At 33.7% G+C, this 16,678-nt stretch overlaps 1 protein-coding gene across 2 annotated transcripts in view; it reads left to right on the top strand.

Moving 5' to 3' along the window:
* SLK (STE20 like kinase) overlaps positions 1 to 15,436 on the top strand; it is a 59,970-nt gene extending 44,534 nt beyond the window's left edge. For both annotated transcript variants that reach the window (XM_037804379.1, XM_037804380.1), the window contains 6 exons: positions 5,512 to 5,641; positions 6,262 to 6,386; positions 6,936 to 7,124; positions 7,669 to 7,794; positions 9,163 to 9,276; positions 11,762 to 15,436. In XM_037804379.1, coding sequence (XP_037660307.1) covers positions 5,512 to 5,641; positions 6,262 to 6,386; positions 6,936 to 7,124; positions 7,669 to 7,794; positions 9,163 to 9,276; positions 11,762 to 11,908 — 831 coding nt within the window. In that variant the 3' untranslated portion in view covers positions 11,909 to 15,436. The remainder of the gene's footprint in view (positions 1 to 5,511; positions 5,642 to 6,261; positions 6,387 to 6,935; positions 7,125 to 7,668; positions 7,795 to 9,162; positions 9,277 to 11,761) is intronic.
* The last annotated feature ends 1,242 nt before the right edge of the window (positions 15,437 to 16,678 follow it).

Genomic DNA, 16,678 nt, shown 5'->3' with positions numbered 1-16,678 from the left:
GTTAAGATAAGGCTGAGCTAATTAAGATGTTTCTTTACTAAACTAGATTTCTTCACAAAGCTAGATAAATTAGTATTCTCAAAAGAATTTTCTAGAACTATTTCATATAACTTTACAAAGTCTCACTAGAAAGGAAGATTTTTAATTATGTTTGCATTCAGCCTGGAGGCAAAGAAAGAGAAGTAAACTCAGTTTTTGATTATATATGTCAATGAAAGGAAGAAGAGACATGGATTATGTATTAATTGTTGCCTTGAATTATCTTTTTAATGTGGTTTATTGTAACTTAAAAAGTGGTTCCCAGACTTAGGTGGATTTCACAGACCCATTAAAACATGTAACAAAAACTAATTGGAAACAATGTAAAATGGATTGCCATTAAATATATATATATATATATATATATATATATTTTTTTTTTTTTGCCAAGACTTTTATAACTGCTGTACTTGTCACCATCATCTCAAAGGAGAGAATATTTTTAACAGCAAGAAAAATAATAGAATGATACCTCAGAATTTAAATATTTAATAAAGCTAGTTTATTTGAATAAATTTAGTTTTTGTTTTCTTGCCGTGAACTAGTGAAAAATTTTTTCTTGGCCAAGTGTGGGAAATACAGTGATTAAGGATAAAACTAAATATGTGTCAAGCACCATTCTAAATAATTAATATGTGAACTCATTTAGCCTCACAAGAAACATATGAGGTAGTTACTTTTACTACCCCCGTTTTGCAAGTGAGGGAACTAAAGCCGCTCCCAAGTCTGGTTAGTAGTGGTAGAGCCAGGATTCACATCCAGGCAGGTTTGGCTCCACATTCCTATTCTGAGCTTCCAGAACATGCTGTCTCTCTTGGTATTGAAGCTACCCTTTCTGTGCCTAATCTGCACTCTTAGTTTAGCTTAGTGGTTGTTGGCCATGTCTTATTAATAGGTGAAGAGAAAGTCTTGCTAGCCACACATCTACTTTTGGATAATTTGGATTACAAACCAGATAATAATAATATGGTTTTGACTTTTAAAGGAATATAGATACCTTTTTTTAATTCCAAAAGGTAATATATCAAATTTCGGAGTTGAAATTGAGAATTTAGTATTGAATTAACTTGGTGATAAGACTTTGGTGGTGATTTTTTAGATACTTTTGGGAGTTGGCCTGTTTGGCCAACTAAAGCTAAGAGTAGTAGTAAATTTCTTTCTGTAAATTTAGTGAGAAATTTAATTGTTAATAATTTTCTAAAGTATTTCTCTTTAGCTGCTGCTTTTGATGAAGTTGCTCAAATTTGTTAACCCTTATAGAGTCCATTTTAAACTTTTCTGAGAATTCGTAAGTTAACAGTCATAGTCATAGAGCTAGAACATACCTGATCATCTATCCAGTCCACTAGTTTTCAAACTACTCCCAGGAGCTCTTGAATTTGGCAGCAATGTCTCAGGGAATCCTTTGAAAGGCCAGGACTGTGGGCTCTGGGCCCCTGCTTTCCTTTCAACCAAAGCAGCACCAGTTTTTATCTGTTTTATAAATGGACATTTTTTAAATGAGTTTTTTAAAATGGTATTCTACTGGTTTAAAAAACAACAGCAGCAAACTAGTTTGGAAACCACTGATCTAGTGTAAATCCTTCATTTTACAGATGACAAAGAGGTTCCTCTGTTAAGTGACTTTTTCTAGGCTTGAAGAAACTCAATATTTGTGTAATTATTCTTGACATTTACAAAAAGTCATTCAAATATATTCTCACCTGGGAGGTGCATTGTATTCTGATCCACAGGGTGTTGCTCAGGTCATGATTCCGTCTTTTCAGTTGTCATCCTGTGCAGTCTTCAACGCCCAAATGCAGGACGTAAGTCCCATGTGCCTGGGGGAGGATGCCTTCTCCTGTTTCACCTGCTTTTTCTTTGACTCACATGTGCCTTTTCATTGTTGGCTTCATTCGCCAAAATCTAGATGTTTGATAGGTGATAATGCCAGTGATAACAGTAACAGGAATAACACGACACAAACTTTATAATATAGTATTCTTCAAAGAGTTTTCACTTTGATTCTCACTGCCACCACCCTAAAATAGGGATGGAGTGTATCCATTTTACAGATGAAGAAATTGAGGCACAGAGGACTGAATGCAGTCACACAAGAGATTAATGGTAGAGCTGGAACTAGAACACATCTAATACAGTGTTCTTTTTTCTGTTTGCCATCCTCAAATTTTAATTTGTGATTTTCAACATATTCAAGAAAAATCAGATTTCTTCCCAATAGTATTTCATGAGTACTGCACATGTGAGCAATTGAATGCTGTGATTAGATTTTTCTTTGTGTGAAGTGACATTATGATTGCCTATATGTTTATGTAGATATTTTAAATTATGGAGATGGTCAGAAAAGCCATATTAAAAGTGGTGATTTTAGTTATTTATTCTAATTGTCAATAATGAATAGTGATTTGCTTTTCTCCTTACTGTAATTTTAAACTAAGTCTGGAATTCCAGGCTGTATTCTTTCTCACAGTTTCCACAGGGAAGCAAATAGCTAATTGAGCATTATAATTTTGGTTTGTGATGTCCAATGTACACAACTGGAGTAGACAGAATACAGCTTGATTTCAGCCCTTTCTTTTCCCCTCTCCTGAAATTAGACTTATTTTTTAAATTATTGGCAGCTGTTGGACTCTTCTTAAGTTTAAGGTAAACATTTTTTTTTTTAAGAGAGGGAGAAATTATGAATTACGATCACTTTTCTGATCATTACCATTTTTAGCCTTTCTTTGAAGTTAAAATGACCAAATTCTGTACAAATAGCCCAATATTTTGTTAACCCTTACTGAACAGTTTTCTAGAATCCAAAGCTGTATTTTAATGTTTATAGTTATCAGATTAAGTATGATAAAATTCTTTATCAGAAATTAAACTTGTACATTTAAATGTCACTCATTTTACAGTTTATATGTCCATTTTTAAAAATGACTTTTAGCCTTAGAAGTTTGGGTTCTTTTTTTCTTTTAGTTATTTTTTATGAGTAACTTCTAACTATAAATTCTATTACAAACGTATTATACTTGACTTTTGAAGTTAGGAAATTTAATGAAGACTCAATAATATTAAATTTTCATTTTATTTTGAGGTAATAAAATATATTAATTAGTGCGTAAGGGACCTTTCAGATAGTTTTTAGCTTTAATATAAAAATCTTTGTACAGTTTCCTTAACTACATAGTCCATACCCTGCTTAACTATTCAAGTCCATATCTCTATAAGGCAAGTAGTTTCTTTGCTTGCTCTGATTATTAGGAAGAACTTCCATATATTGGGCTTATATTTGCCTATCTTGACTTTTACCCATCAGATTCTTAATTTATCTTCATTTATCTTCTGGAGCAACACAATGCTAATTCTCCTTGCTTCCATACAGTTAGCTATTGTGTTTCTCCTATGCATTAGCTGCTTCAGCGCATGTTTACTTTGTTCTTTCAGTTGTTTATTGTGAGTCATGGTTTCTGGATCCTTTATTTCTAATTTTGAGTTTTCTATGACTTATTTTTGAATACTTTGTGGGCTGACAGACAAAAAGTACTTAGACCAATAGAGTGGAAGCCCTTGAAGGCAAAAGTGGTCTTTTATTAATTTTAGTAACCTAGTACCTAGTACAGTGTCCAGATTTACTAAGTGCTTAATAAAGGTTTCCTTTGAACTTGCTTAATCTAGACATAAATATATTGTAGTAATAGGACCAAAAATTTCATTGACCAGAAATTGTACTCACTTTTTAGTGACACTGGCGTATACTTACTTTTTTTATTTTCACCTACATAATGTATTTATTCTCCCCATGCTTTCCTTCTGCATTTGATTTTTGAGACTGTGTTTATGTTAATTTGGACCCATTGTTCCTGACCATACAGATATATATTTTTTAAATCCTTTATGCATCTGCAGGTTAAATTAAGGTTATTAAACATTTGCATATAGACATTTTGCAATAAAATTAGAGAAATAATAATTTAGTTTTTATTACAACTAATATTTACTGTAGGAGAAAGGACACTATAGAGAAACTTGAACAAATTATTCTTAATATTTAACAGCTTAAAACATATGCATGGAGATTTTGCTTCTCTTTAAATAAAACTCAGAAGCTCTTGTTCTAAATAGTTGAATTTATTTCAATATTTACTGAAATTTTTTGGCTGTGATAAAGTTATATAGGTTACTGTAGTTAGGTTGATAATTGTATTTTAGAGGCAATTCATTAGTCTTTTCTTTCTGCTATTGTACATTTCTATTTATGCTAACATATCACTGATGAGGCAGATGAAAGAGCCACATGTGTGACTAAATAAAACTGTAAGGAGCTGATTCTGACCTCCAGAAACACTGTAGTAAGGCAAAAGTCTTGAGGAACATTGCTGACCTTACTCATTTTTACCCTGAAGACTTGGCTGATGGTGATCCAGATCATGTCAGACCCTCTCCAAGCTCTAAAGAATGGTTCCAAAATGGATCTTGGGGTTTTGTGCAAGAGGAAGGGGATTGTGGGTGGAGTGCTATTTCAATCCTAAATTTCTAAATCTTCATTCAAATTGATCTTAATATCCCTTAAGCTAATCACAGACTGCTGTAACTGCCAAGAGAGGGATGGAGATCCAAACATTTACTGGAGAAGTTTACATTTTTTCAGTTTAGATATGGTCCTTTGCCTTCTGTAGTGGTATGATCTAGCATTAATAACTATGATCTAGCATAAAGACCATAGGTCACTTTAGTGTTTCCCTTACACAGTAATAGGACTTTTTTAAAAAAGCATAAATTTGACATTTGGTCACATAGTATGTGCTCAATAAATATTTATTGAATGAATGAGTGAATCTCAAAAGTATAATTCTCCGATTACAAGGAATTTTTTATAGATTTATAAGGTTTTTTTAATAGATTTAGTAACTTTTTCCTATTCCTAGTTCACATTTCTCTAGCAATGCAGTATTAAGTCCTCTAACCATTGTTTTCTGTAGGTACAGAAACTATCTTCCTATTTTAGTGTAGCCATATTTCTTCCTAACTCTGCATTAGAAAAATACAGTCTAAAATTTTGGTAATCTGTTTTATTATTAGCTGATTGCTATTCTTCCTAAAGGGCATTTAAAAATTTTTACTTTAACCATACCATAATAGAATCAATGGTCAATTTTAGAATTGCTAAATGTATTATTTTCCCCAAGATGCCAGTGTAATAAGGAATTTGAATTATCAGTGGGATATAGACTATTTTTGTGCATATTATTCTTACTAGTGAGTTTAGAACATTTTGTGTTATAGTACTTTTTTTTTTTCTGGGCTTGAATTGGGTGACTAATACATTCATATAACTACTATATAATTTTGGTGAATTCTAAATCCAGTTAACTTTGCAAACTTGGTTTGGAACTCTTGTTAATCACTAATATATATGGTCTTATAGGTAAATGGATGTTTAGCTCAATAGATACTTATTAACTGATAGTTAACTGTGTCTAATAGGAACAAGAGTTTGTGCAGAAGCAACAGCAAGAATTAGATGGCTCTCTGAAAAAGATCATCCAGCAGCAGAAGGCGGAGTTAGCCAATATTGAAAGAGAGTGCCTGAATAACAAACAACAGCTCATGAGAGGTATATGCCATTATGTGGTATATGTGTATATATAAAATGATAGCTCAACAACATTGTTGAGGTATGATTTGGAAATTATTTTAATTATTTTTCTTGCTAGAGTGGTGAAGGAAAGGATAAAGAAAGTTGTGTTAAATAAGAGAAAAAGCTTTTTATAATTAAGAAATACTGCAAGATATAGAATTCCGTTATGACAATAGAAGTGAACATAAACATATCCTTAAATATCTTGACCAAATGATGCTAGAAATATACCTGAATGACTTTTGTACTCATTATGCCTTGTAATTTTTGGTATATTTAATGTTTACATGATAGAATGGAATTTTACATACTTGTTTCCCTTAACAGATTAGCTGGGATTTTTTCCTTTCTCACTAAGATGATAAAATGGAATTTTGGTGTGGTGCATGGGGCATTTTGTTTATAAGAAATGAGAACAGAATAGAAAGTGGTAATGGGTATTAGTATCTTTACATTGGTAAATTTTCATTTGTAACTCAGAATGTCAGTCCATGTTAGTGTATATAGAAGACTTTTTTGTAAACATTGAAATAAAGACTGAAAGTACTTTAGTAAAAAGAGCAAAGTGAATTCTGAGAACTGCTTTCTTCCTCCAGCTCGAGAAGCTGCAATTTGGGAGCTTGAAGAACGCCATTTACAAGAGAAACACCAGCTACTCAAACAGCAGCTTAAAGATCAGTATTTCATGCAAAGGCACCAGCTGCTGAAACGCCATGAGAAGGTTAATGAAGCAAAATTTGCTCACTCTTTCGTTCATTTTAAAGTTTACAAAGCTACTCAGTTTTGAAATTTATATTTCTTAGAGAATGAATTTAGATTCCTTTCTTTTATCCTCATATTTCTTTGATGAAATTTGGAGTAATTAATTGTATCTTGATCATGATTGCAAAGTTCTGTCCTACAAGTTATAAGGAAAATAATAAAAATAATAAAATAATAATTAAAATAAATAATAAAGACCTCTTATACATTGTAATCTCCATTTTGTCTCTTAAAGGTAGCTATTTTAGCTCTAATTTGTGGTTCAGATATCTTAAAAATGTGGACTCCCTGTGCTTAGCAAAAGAGTTTCAATATAAGACTCTTAACACTTATAACTTTTATTTTTCTTGTGAATTATTTTTTGCCTGATATTTTGGTGGTCACTGTACAAAAAGGGAGAGGGTAATTTGCAGGAATAACAAAAAAATTTACATGTTTGAGCATACGTGTTCAAGTACTGAGTATTAAATTATACCTATCTCACTAGATCTTTTTAAAACTTTCTTAGGAAACAGAACAAATGCAGCGTTACAACCAACGACTTATTGAGGAATTGAAAAACAGACAGACTCAAGAAAGAGCAAGACTGCCCAAGATTCAGCGCAGTGAAGCCAAGACTCGAATGGCCATGTTTAAGAAAAGTTTGAGAATTAACTCAACAGCCACACCAGATCAGGACCGTGACAAAATTAAACAGGTAAATAGATAAATTACTCTCTTTTCTTTCTGGTTTTAAAAATTTGAATGATGTTTAGAAGTGTCATACAATTGTATTGTAAACATTTAGAGTCACCTTGGGTTTATTGATGTTTAGTTCAACTCTATGAGTTGGAGCTAGATACCAGTTTGGTCTTCCTAAGGTATTCACCACAGAGGGCAAAGCCCTGTCTCTGTTGCCCCACACCAGATCCTAGGCTAGACTGGATCCTAAAACCAGGCCTGGGAATGAGATGACTTGGACAGCTTTTTAAGTTAAAATTCATGGCCTCACAATGTACTTGTACAGTTATGGGTCCCACACACAAATTAACAAGGTCACTAAGCAGATAGGAGGTTTTAATCAAAAGTGTCCCCACCACCGCAGTCATGATGTAGACTCCAGCTTTGAATCACAGCATATTTTTACTTGCAGCTTTAGTTTATTGTAGTTTAAGTTTGTTAAATTCCTTAATGACACCTTTGGAATATGCATTGATTACAGTGTTCATTGAACATAATTAAATCTTTTGTTTTCCTTATAGTTTGCCACGCAAGAAGAAAAGCGACAGAAAAATGAGAGAATGGCTCAGCATCAAAAACATGAAAATCAAATGCGGGATCTTCAATTGCAGTGTGAAGCTAATGTCCGAGAACTGCATCAACTGCAGGTTAGATAAAGAAGCATTTAAACAAAGCTTGTAGATGGGCAGCACAAGTGGCTGGTTTTTAGAAAATAATAGCTAACTATTTTAGTTTCCTGGCTGCTAGAACAAATACCATATAATGGGTTGGCTTAACAACAGGAATTTATTGGCTCATGGTTTCAGAGGCTAGGAGGCTTGTTTCCTCTCATGGTCAGTATCTTCTGGCTAGCTGGAAATCCTTGGGGTTCCTTGACTTTTCTGTCACATGGCAATACACATGGCAGCATCTTCTCCTTTCTCTTCCAGGTTCGGTTGACTTCGAGAAACTGGCTGCTCCCCGTGGCTTCTCTTTCTATGTGCAATTTTATTTGCTTATTAGGACTTCAGCTATATTGGATTAAGGCCCACCCTTATTCAGTTTGGTTATACCTTAACCAATAACGTCTTCAAAGGTCCTATTTACAAATGGGTTCTCACCCACAGGACCAGGGGTTGGGACCTGAACATGCCTTTTGTGGGGCACATGATTCAATCTCTAATACTGACCAAAGTAAACTGCACATTGCTCATGAAAATACTGGGATTTAAGGTTGTGTTTCCTGTATTGATCCAAATGAAGATCATTTCAATATCAGAGGCACTGGTTTAGATTTTAAATAACCATGATTATTGTAAAATTAATATAAACATGCAGCTATGTTATGATCTAAAAAAATTGAGCCTTTCAAAAAGGAATATTGTTTTTAGTATGTTTTGCAAAAAAGATGGACAGTTTTCAAATTGCAGATGGAAGTTTTGTTAGATTCTGAATTAAAACATTCTTTGTGTTTAGAGAGCAGAGCGTTAGTTCATTTTCTTCTAAGTTTTTTGGAAAAAAGTGATAAAATAAATATGTAGGAATTTTTATCCTAAGAAGTTTACAATTTACTTTAGAGAGAGCTATTTTTGGATCTTACCTGGAGCATGCAGTCCACCTAGTATATAGCTCAAAATGTTTAAAATTTCTGATTGTGTACATTATGGATCCTTTGTATGTTTGCTTAATTTATTAACTGTCCTGCAATCTGGTACCAACAGGTGAAATGCATGCAAGCTGCCTTCTGTTCTTCAGTGTCAGTTTTATGAACAAACCTTCTTAAAGGCAAACAAAAGATAGAACGAATTCTTTTTTTATGTTGTTTTTATATGGGACTAGGTTTTTAGAAAAAACCTAGTAGATCTAATGTCTAAACTTATAAAAATGAAGCTATGACTCATCATAGTTCTTGGCCCTTGGTTTTTTATAGGGAAACTTAATGTTGATGAGTAATTTATTATTTTGGAAGATAATTGTATCTGTAAAAAAATTACTTAGTTGCTCTGAAGTTTTTTAAATCCAAACTTTATTTTCAGAATGAAAAATGCCACCTATTGGTTGAGCATGAGACTCAGAAACTGAAGGAATTAGATGAGGAACACAGCCAGGAATTAAAGGAGTGGAGAGAAAAATTGAGACCTAGAAAAAAGGTAATTTTAACAGCTTTAATTAAAATGATTTGCTTTCATTCATCTACCCAGCCACTGGCTCTTTACCTAATTGTGTCAGATATGGGAGGTACAGAGATGAAAAGACAAAATTCTTGTCCTCTAAAGGTTCAGAGTCTAATGATAAACAGTTACAAAGTAGGAGTATCATTGCTCTGAAGAAGGTAAGTTCAGGATCCAGGGAAAGGAGTACAATGTACAAGTGAAAAAGGAGCAGTTCTTAAATCTGCTTGGGGAAGTCAGGGAGGGCTGTAGAGAGGAGGTGCCTTGGAAGCCAAGTGAGGCTTGAAAGGCTTGTACGCTGATGGAAGGGTTGAGCAGGAGTGGAGATGGGGATGCATTTTAAGTAGAGGAAAGAGCATGAGGCAAAATGATGTGTACAGAGAACTGCAAATAGTTTCCTAACATTGGAGCATTGGGGGGAAGGAGAGTGTTCCTGTGTGTAGGCAGTAGGGAGGGAGAAAAGAAAGAAAATGATGACAGCTGATTCTGGGCAGGTTGACTGAAGCCAGATTACAGGGACCTGTGAAATTTACAATCCAGTGAAATAGGGACAGCTTTCCTCTAACCATCTGTCCATCAGTTTTCCCTGTTTGCAACTGCTAGTGTGGTCTTACTAGTCAAACATTTCAACTCTGTTTTTGCTGCTATGGTAAGTACCCTTTGGTAACCCTCAAACTGAAACCTTTGTTTTCTCTTCCTCCCTACTGTGCATTTCAGTCATTCCTTCCTTCCATTTATCAAATCAGTCAATCAAGGAAATATGTTTTTAGCCCCTGTTATGTCCCACAGTTGTCTAAAGGAAGTGCAATGATTAGATTGGTTTATAGCATGGCTTTTTAAATTTAAATTTTATTTATTAAAAATTTTTTTGGAAAGCTAATATATTCATGTGGTTCAGAATTCAAAAGGTGCAGAAGGGTAAACAATGAAAAGTTCCTTTTTCCAATTTCTCTTTTAACTCCTTGATTTGAAACTTCCTGATTGAACTTGTCAGTGATTACAAGTGAGTTGCTAATAACCAGTTAAGACTTTATCTGCTTGTTAAAAATCCTATTTCTTGAAATTCTCTTGTCACCTGACTTTTGTGACATAATTCTTTCGCTATTTTCTTCATCACTTTCTCTTTGTCTTCCAGTCACCCGAAATTAAATGTTTCTGGCACATTATAAATGATCAATACATACTTGTTAAATGTTGACTAAAGAATAAAAATCCAGTAGAGAGAAAACCAAACTTAATATTCTTTTTCCTTCATCTTCAACTCACCTTTTCCCCCTTCTAGCATTCCTGTTCTTTTAATTGACGTCTCAGACAGAAACCCAGATTATTTTTGTTTCCACCATATCCCAAATTCAATCAGTTGCCAAATAGTTTTGACTCTCTTTTCCTAATATTTCTCATTTTCTTTCCCAGTGATAGCAATAGGAAGATCCTTCCAGCTTAAGTTGTTCATTAATGTCCTAATGCACCTTTTGGTCTGTAGTTCCCTCCCTTTTCATGCAATTTATGTGCCATCATCAGAGTGTTTATCCTCAAGAACATCCCTGATAATGTCATAGTGATGTTAATAAATCTTCAATTCCATCAGAATAAAATACGAAGGCCTCGTTTCGACTTTGAAGCCTTCATGTTGCTGCACTTTGGCCGTGCTCAACTTTTCTAGCTTCATCTCCCACATCCTGCTTTCTCTGTTCCCAGTACATGTTCGAGCACTGGGTATGGTCAGCATTCCTCACACCAACTTCATGGTTTCCTGCCTGTGTGCCATTGTGCTGCTGTTCCCTCTGTCTGGCATGCCTTCCACATCTTGTCTTTCAAGGCTGAGCTAAAGTTTCATCTCTTCTGAGAAACCTTCCTGATCCTTTCATCTTCTCTCTTACTTACTTTATACCTTTCTGAATTATTCATCCACAAAGTCATTGATACCTCATATATTAATCAAGCATTTTTTTTACTTAACTTTATATTGTGGGGATGTAAAGATGAATCTGCTTTAGGTCTTACTTTCAAAGAGCTTTTAGTCTAGTGTGGAAGAAAAGATATGCACATCAATAACCAAAATAAAAGGTGGAAAGTGGAAAGTGCCATGTGGGAGGGACAGTTAACAGTTAATAGGTGCCATCTATTGAGTGCTGAATATATGTTAAGCACATCATTTTTGCATTTAATCTTCACGTAGCAATCCAATGAGGTAGGTAGTATTACCCCTATTTTACAGCAGAGGAACTAAATGATTTTGTAATATAGAAAAGTTAAGTAATTGGCCCAAACTATCCATTCATATGGCCAAGCTGAGACTTGAACTAGGGTTGTACAAAGCTTATGATTTTAACTATTGAGCAGTCCTGTCTTCCTTAGGATAATATAAAAAGGTGTTTGGGGCAAGTAGTTTTTTCTTGACTGTCAGAGTAAATTCTATCTGTAATACCAGCATATAACAACTCTTTCTCCGTTCCGTTTTCAGACACTAGAAGAAGAGTTTGCCAGGAAGCTGCAGGAACAGGAAGTGTTCTTTAAAATGACCGGGGAGTCTGAATGCCTTAACCCTTCAACACAGAGCCGGATTTCCAAATTCTATCCTATTCCTAGCTTGCATTCCACTGGATCATAACAACAGGAACCATTCTGTGGTTGCGTTTGGCTTTTTAAATATGTTACTCTATTTTCTTCATCTTCTGCCACAGTCTATATCAGATAGCTCATGAAGACAATCACCTTACTCACCTTCCAGGTGTTTTTTGTTTGTTTGTTTGTTTTTTAAGCAAAGATGAAAGGAAAAGGAAATAAGACAGATGCTAGGCCATGTTGGCAAAGTGGCATCTTATAGTAATTCCCTAAGGTGATTTTGTATATAATCTAAAAATTTTGTTCTTTAGATGTTGTTACCTGAGAAACTGATAAGAGAAATAATGTTTAAAGTTATTTAAAAAAAGAACAAAACTGTTACATCACTAAGTATTAATAAATATCTTTTTACCTGACCTACCTTCTCAATGATTCCTAAATTCCTTAGTTGAAACTCTGCTGTAGAGTTGGAATAATTTTTTTGTTGTTGTTGTTAAATCAGTGCTCATGAAAAAGCTATGAGTTGCTCAAAATATGCTATCAATTCAATAAATAACTATAACTTATCTTTAAACATAGGAACAAACTCTTTTAAAAGAGAAAAAAAAATTCAGTAATTTTGTCTAAAATTATTACCTTTTGAGGCATGAGTTGTTAATTTAAGGGTGCTCATTTTACTAATATAGTGCCTAAAACAAAATTTAGTCTGAAATTGGATTTTCTTTTCTGATTCCACAGGGATAAACCACCCTTAGCATTAAACGTTACTATTTTAAAAATCTTGCTCCTGTTGCCATTTGATAGAAATTTTCATCCAAAATATATGTTGTGCAAAGTTTGGAAAGATGAAAAAAAAAAAGGTAACTTTTAGATGTCCAAATGGGAAATGTAAAATTTGACAAATTAAAAATAATGTAGATTTAACTGTCCCAGTTTATTTTCTAAAATAATACATAAGCTGGCAAAATGATTTCTCCCCATTTTAGAAATTCTGTTTGTTTAAAACACTATCAGAGGCCTGTAGGCACTGAGTTATATATTTATAAATATATTTTCTGAAATTAATCTTAAAAGAAGCATTTGTTCAGAATAACTTTTTTTAAAAGAATTTAAATTAAATATTTAGACAAATGTTAGAAATGACTATTTTTGTTGTTTTGAAATTGTGGTTTTATTTGGTTCCAAATTTAAATTATTTACTTGATTTGAGTGGAGAAAGTCTGAAACCTTTATCTTGTAGTTGCTGGTATGTGTAATTATTAGTGACATATTCACTCTTAGTCCTCCTTGAGGCTTAGCATTTCAACCAAGTGTCTGGTCAAACACTTTTGTAAACTGCACTTGATGTGTGAGGCAGTACATTTGTAAACGATGCTTGCTGCCTGTCATTTGCAACCTATTCTCTTTTAAGAGTGCTAGGTACCAAATTGTAAAAGTTTCAGTTTTTAGTTATTTTACATTTGAGATCGGTGAAAAAAATCGAAAGGTAAATTTGTGAGAATACTGATTCATATTAAAATGTAAATGTCTGTAGCACTTCCTTTCAGTTAATTTTAAAATTTTGAATGCCGAAGCTTATTTTGTCAGTGGTTTAGATGATTTGAAAATGCATGTGTGATTTTAATTTTGTAATTGTTTTTGATAAGTATAATTTACTTAGACAACTTTGTAGCTAGCCTTACTTTTTGGCCAAGTTTCTTTTTTTTAATATAAATATATACATATATATATTATGTATGGTTGTAAATTCATACACTTATCACATGAATGTGTTACTGTGTACAAAACTCTAATGCTTTATTCTCAAATGCTGGGTTGAAAAATGTTTTGAAAGCCTTTTAAAATATATATATCTTTATAAAGTAATATTCAGGATGAAAATGGAAATTGTTTATATTGTTAAGATAAAATGATGGTATAATGTTGCTCAGTTTATTTAATGATTTATTGGAATAGGGAGAGGGGAGGAAGTTTCTCATACCACTTTCTCCTTTGAAAATTTCAGTTTTTGGCTTTTTAAATATTAGTATTTCAGGCAGTGGCCCTTTTTTCCAGTATCATTTAAGTGATCCGTGTGCTAAATAGCTTTTGACAAGTAATTAATTTTAGAATTTTTTATTCTTCCTATTCCTCTCAACTTGATGTTCAAATTATTGAATAAAGGAGAGAAGCTTGGGGTGGAATGGTCGACACTCTGAGTGAGTTTATTAGCAACTCTTGCATCTCCTTTAAAAAAACTGCCCTTTGGATTTAGTGTTCATTTGAGAGTTCTCTTTCAAATATGACCATATTCATGTGCGTGGGAGACTATAAAATTATGCATATGTAGAGTTGAAACATTCATTTTAATACTTAAAGTTATATAAATTTTTTCAAAAAAGTGTTTTGTTATAGAATACGCTGTTTGTACCTTACCTGTCCGCCTCTTGTTGGACCCTGTATTCACATAGTGATCTGACTTTGTGAAGTGCATGAAATGTAGGTGGGAGTTAGAGAGGGGTGCAGACTTCTTTGAAATCTAAAAGTGCAGTCAAATCCATTCCTCATTTGGTTGTTTTTGTGCTATGAAATGTGTAAAAGAAACTCTGCATATGTGCACCCAAATTGCTCAGCCTTCCATCTTCTCCCTGAGTGCTGTGAGTGCACCGAAACTCCACACTCATGCAGGTCTAGCTCATAGAGCTCATTGCACCAGCTTGCCTTTTCTAGTCCTTTCAGTCAGTAGTTGAGTGCAGATTGCTGTTAGCTGCTAATCTCATATAGAGTCACAATTAAGCTTTTTCTTACCCTTTTCTATGGGGAAGCTATAGGGTGGGTAAGGAGGATATTTAGAGTGCTTACACTTTGCTAAAAATATTAGAACCTTCCTGTGACAGGATAAAGTAAATTATAATTAAATATAAACCAGAACCAGAGCTACCTCTAAGTAGTGTTTCCTCAAGCACAAAGCTCTCAGGCAAATGAGACTCACTTTAATGGAGGGTCTCTGATTTCTTGAGCATCAGCGAGTTTCAGAAGTGACTTGTCTTTTGTACTCTTCTAGTTCCCTTGTAGTGACACACTTTTTCCCATTCCACACTGTGCTTAAATGACAAAGACTCTTCTGAGAAGCCAAAATTCTATCAAATTCTTAGCTAGAGATATCATTGATTAAAGGAAAACCTAGAAATGAGTGGAAGAGGAGAGTTAGTTCCAGTTCTAATAGTCTTTTGAAATAAATAAATCAATTCTTTTCTGGGAAGTGATATTTTATAGGTAATGGGATGATATTTTAAATGCTTTACTTAAGTTGAAGATAGAATAGTTAATGCCTCTATTGCTATTCTGTGGCTGACATGGTTTTGATATAGCTTTACAATTTCTGTTACTAAGCTGGGAGGTAGTGTTAATACCAGTTTTAAATGTTGGCTGCATTGTTTTGTGATCCTCCTCTGATTTGCAGTATAATAACTTTACAAGCTAAATTTTCAGAAGGAATTTTGTTTTAGAATATGCATCTTGTCTATTTGGGAGCAACCGTGTCTTTTCAATCATGGGATTGACAAAAAATAAAGTTATTTCTTTATTTGGGGAAGTAGTCTTTTATTGAGAGTCTTCTATAGATTCTTTTTGTCCTAGTTATTTTTTAAAATTTGCAGCCCTCCACATCTTCTGGCTGCTCCAGACTTATTAGGACTTCGGTGGTCAACTACAAAACACACACACACACACACACACACACACACACACACACAGTGTAATTTCTACTAGTAACTTGGAGCAAGGGTCTTTCAGCATGTAAACCCCCTTTTTGGGGAGGTGCTTAAATGTTTCCATCAACATATATATGTGTGCGTATTTTAATTTTTTTCCTTTGGGATGGATTATTTGTCTCACCAAGCATTTCATAAGCCATATGACCTCATTTTTGCTAAAATAACCTCTTTTTCATCATTGATGTGTTCTTACGAGATTCAGCAGACACCAGGCAGCATCATTTGGCAAGTATCCAGCTCTGGTGGGGGTAGGCAAGCATGTTATTTTCTAATCTAGGAGCATTGCACACTATTGAACTCATTCTTGACCTTTTCTTTATGGAACAAAGGATGCTCAGATCCATTGCCACCCAGTTGAGGACAAATCTGCCCATCCTCTTTCTGGGTTCTGTCCAGAGAAAATAGCAAATTTGAACTTTTACCCTGTTTCACTTACGCAAGACTCTTGGATATCTAAATAAGGTAAATCCAATAACTAGGGGAAAAGTTTGTGAGTAATTAGTCAAGATAAAAATTGTTATTAAAGGTGATACATTACTTGAGCCCCTGAGGCTACTATTACAAAAGTAAATGGATTCAGCCCTTGAAAAAAAAATAGAAATGCATAGTTAAAAAAAAAAAAAGCACAGTACATTCATGATATACAAGAATAAGTTTTCATTAGACAGTAAAACAAGTTATCCATTGAATTTCATAAAATTCAAATTTTATGAAATTCTGAAGGCTTTATGAACACATTTTTAAAAATTCCCATATTGATTTGTAGCTAGGTAGCTATAAGGATATAACAAAGAAGGCAAACAGACTATGTAGGGTGTTTGGTGCTTAAGTTGTTGCTGCTAGCAGTTGTTTGATTTGGTGTTACTAAATGGTGTGATTTTCCAGGATAATATGTGAGATAGTCACGAGAGACCATAAAGAAAGTGAACAATTAAATATTTTAGAAGAGTAGAGTTGTAGAAGTAGATTTAATATAAACCTCTTTGAAACTGTACAGCAATTAAGAGTCTCAGCTTGTAACATTCACAAGTTGAGCAATTATAGCCTCTTCTGAATTTGAG

The sequence above is a fragment of the Choloepus didactylus genome, chromosome 15, assembly GCF_015220235.1.
Source record: "Choloepus didactylus isolate mChoDid1 chromosome 15, mChoDid1.pri, whole genome shotgun sequence".
In the NCBI taxonomy this organism is placed as follows: Eukaryota; Metazoa; Chordata; class Mammalia; order Pilosa; family Megalonychidae; genus Choloepus; species Choloepus didactylus.
This window is presented reverse-complemented; position numbering and strand designations above follow the sequence as displayed.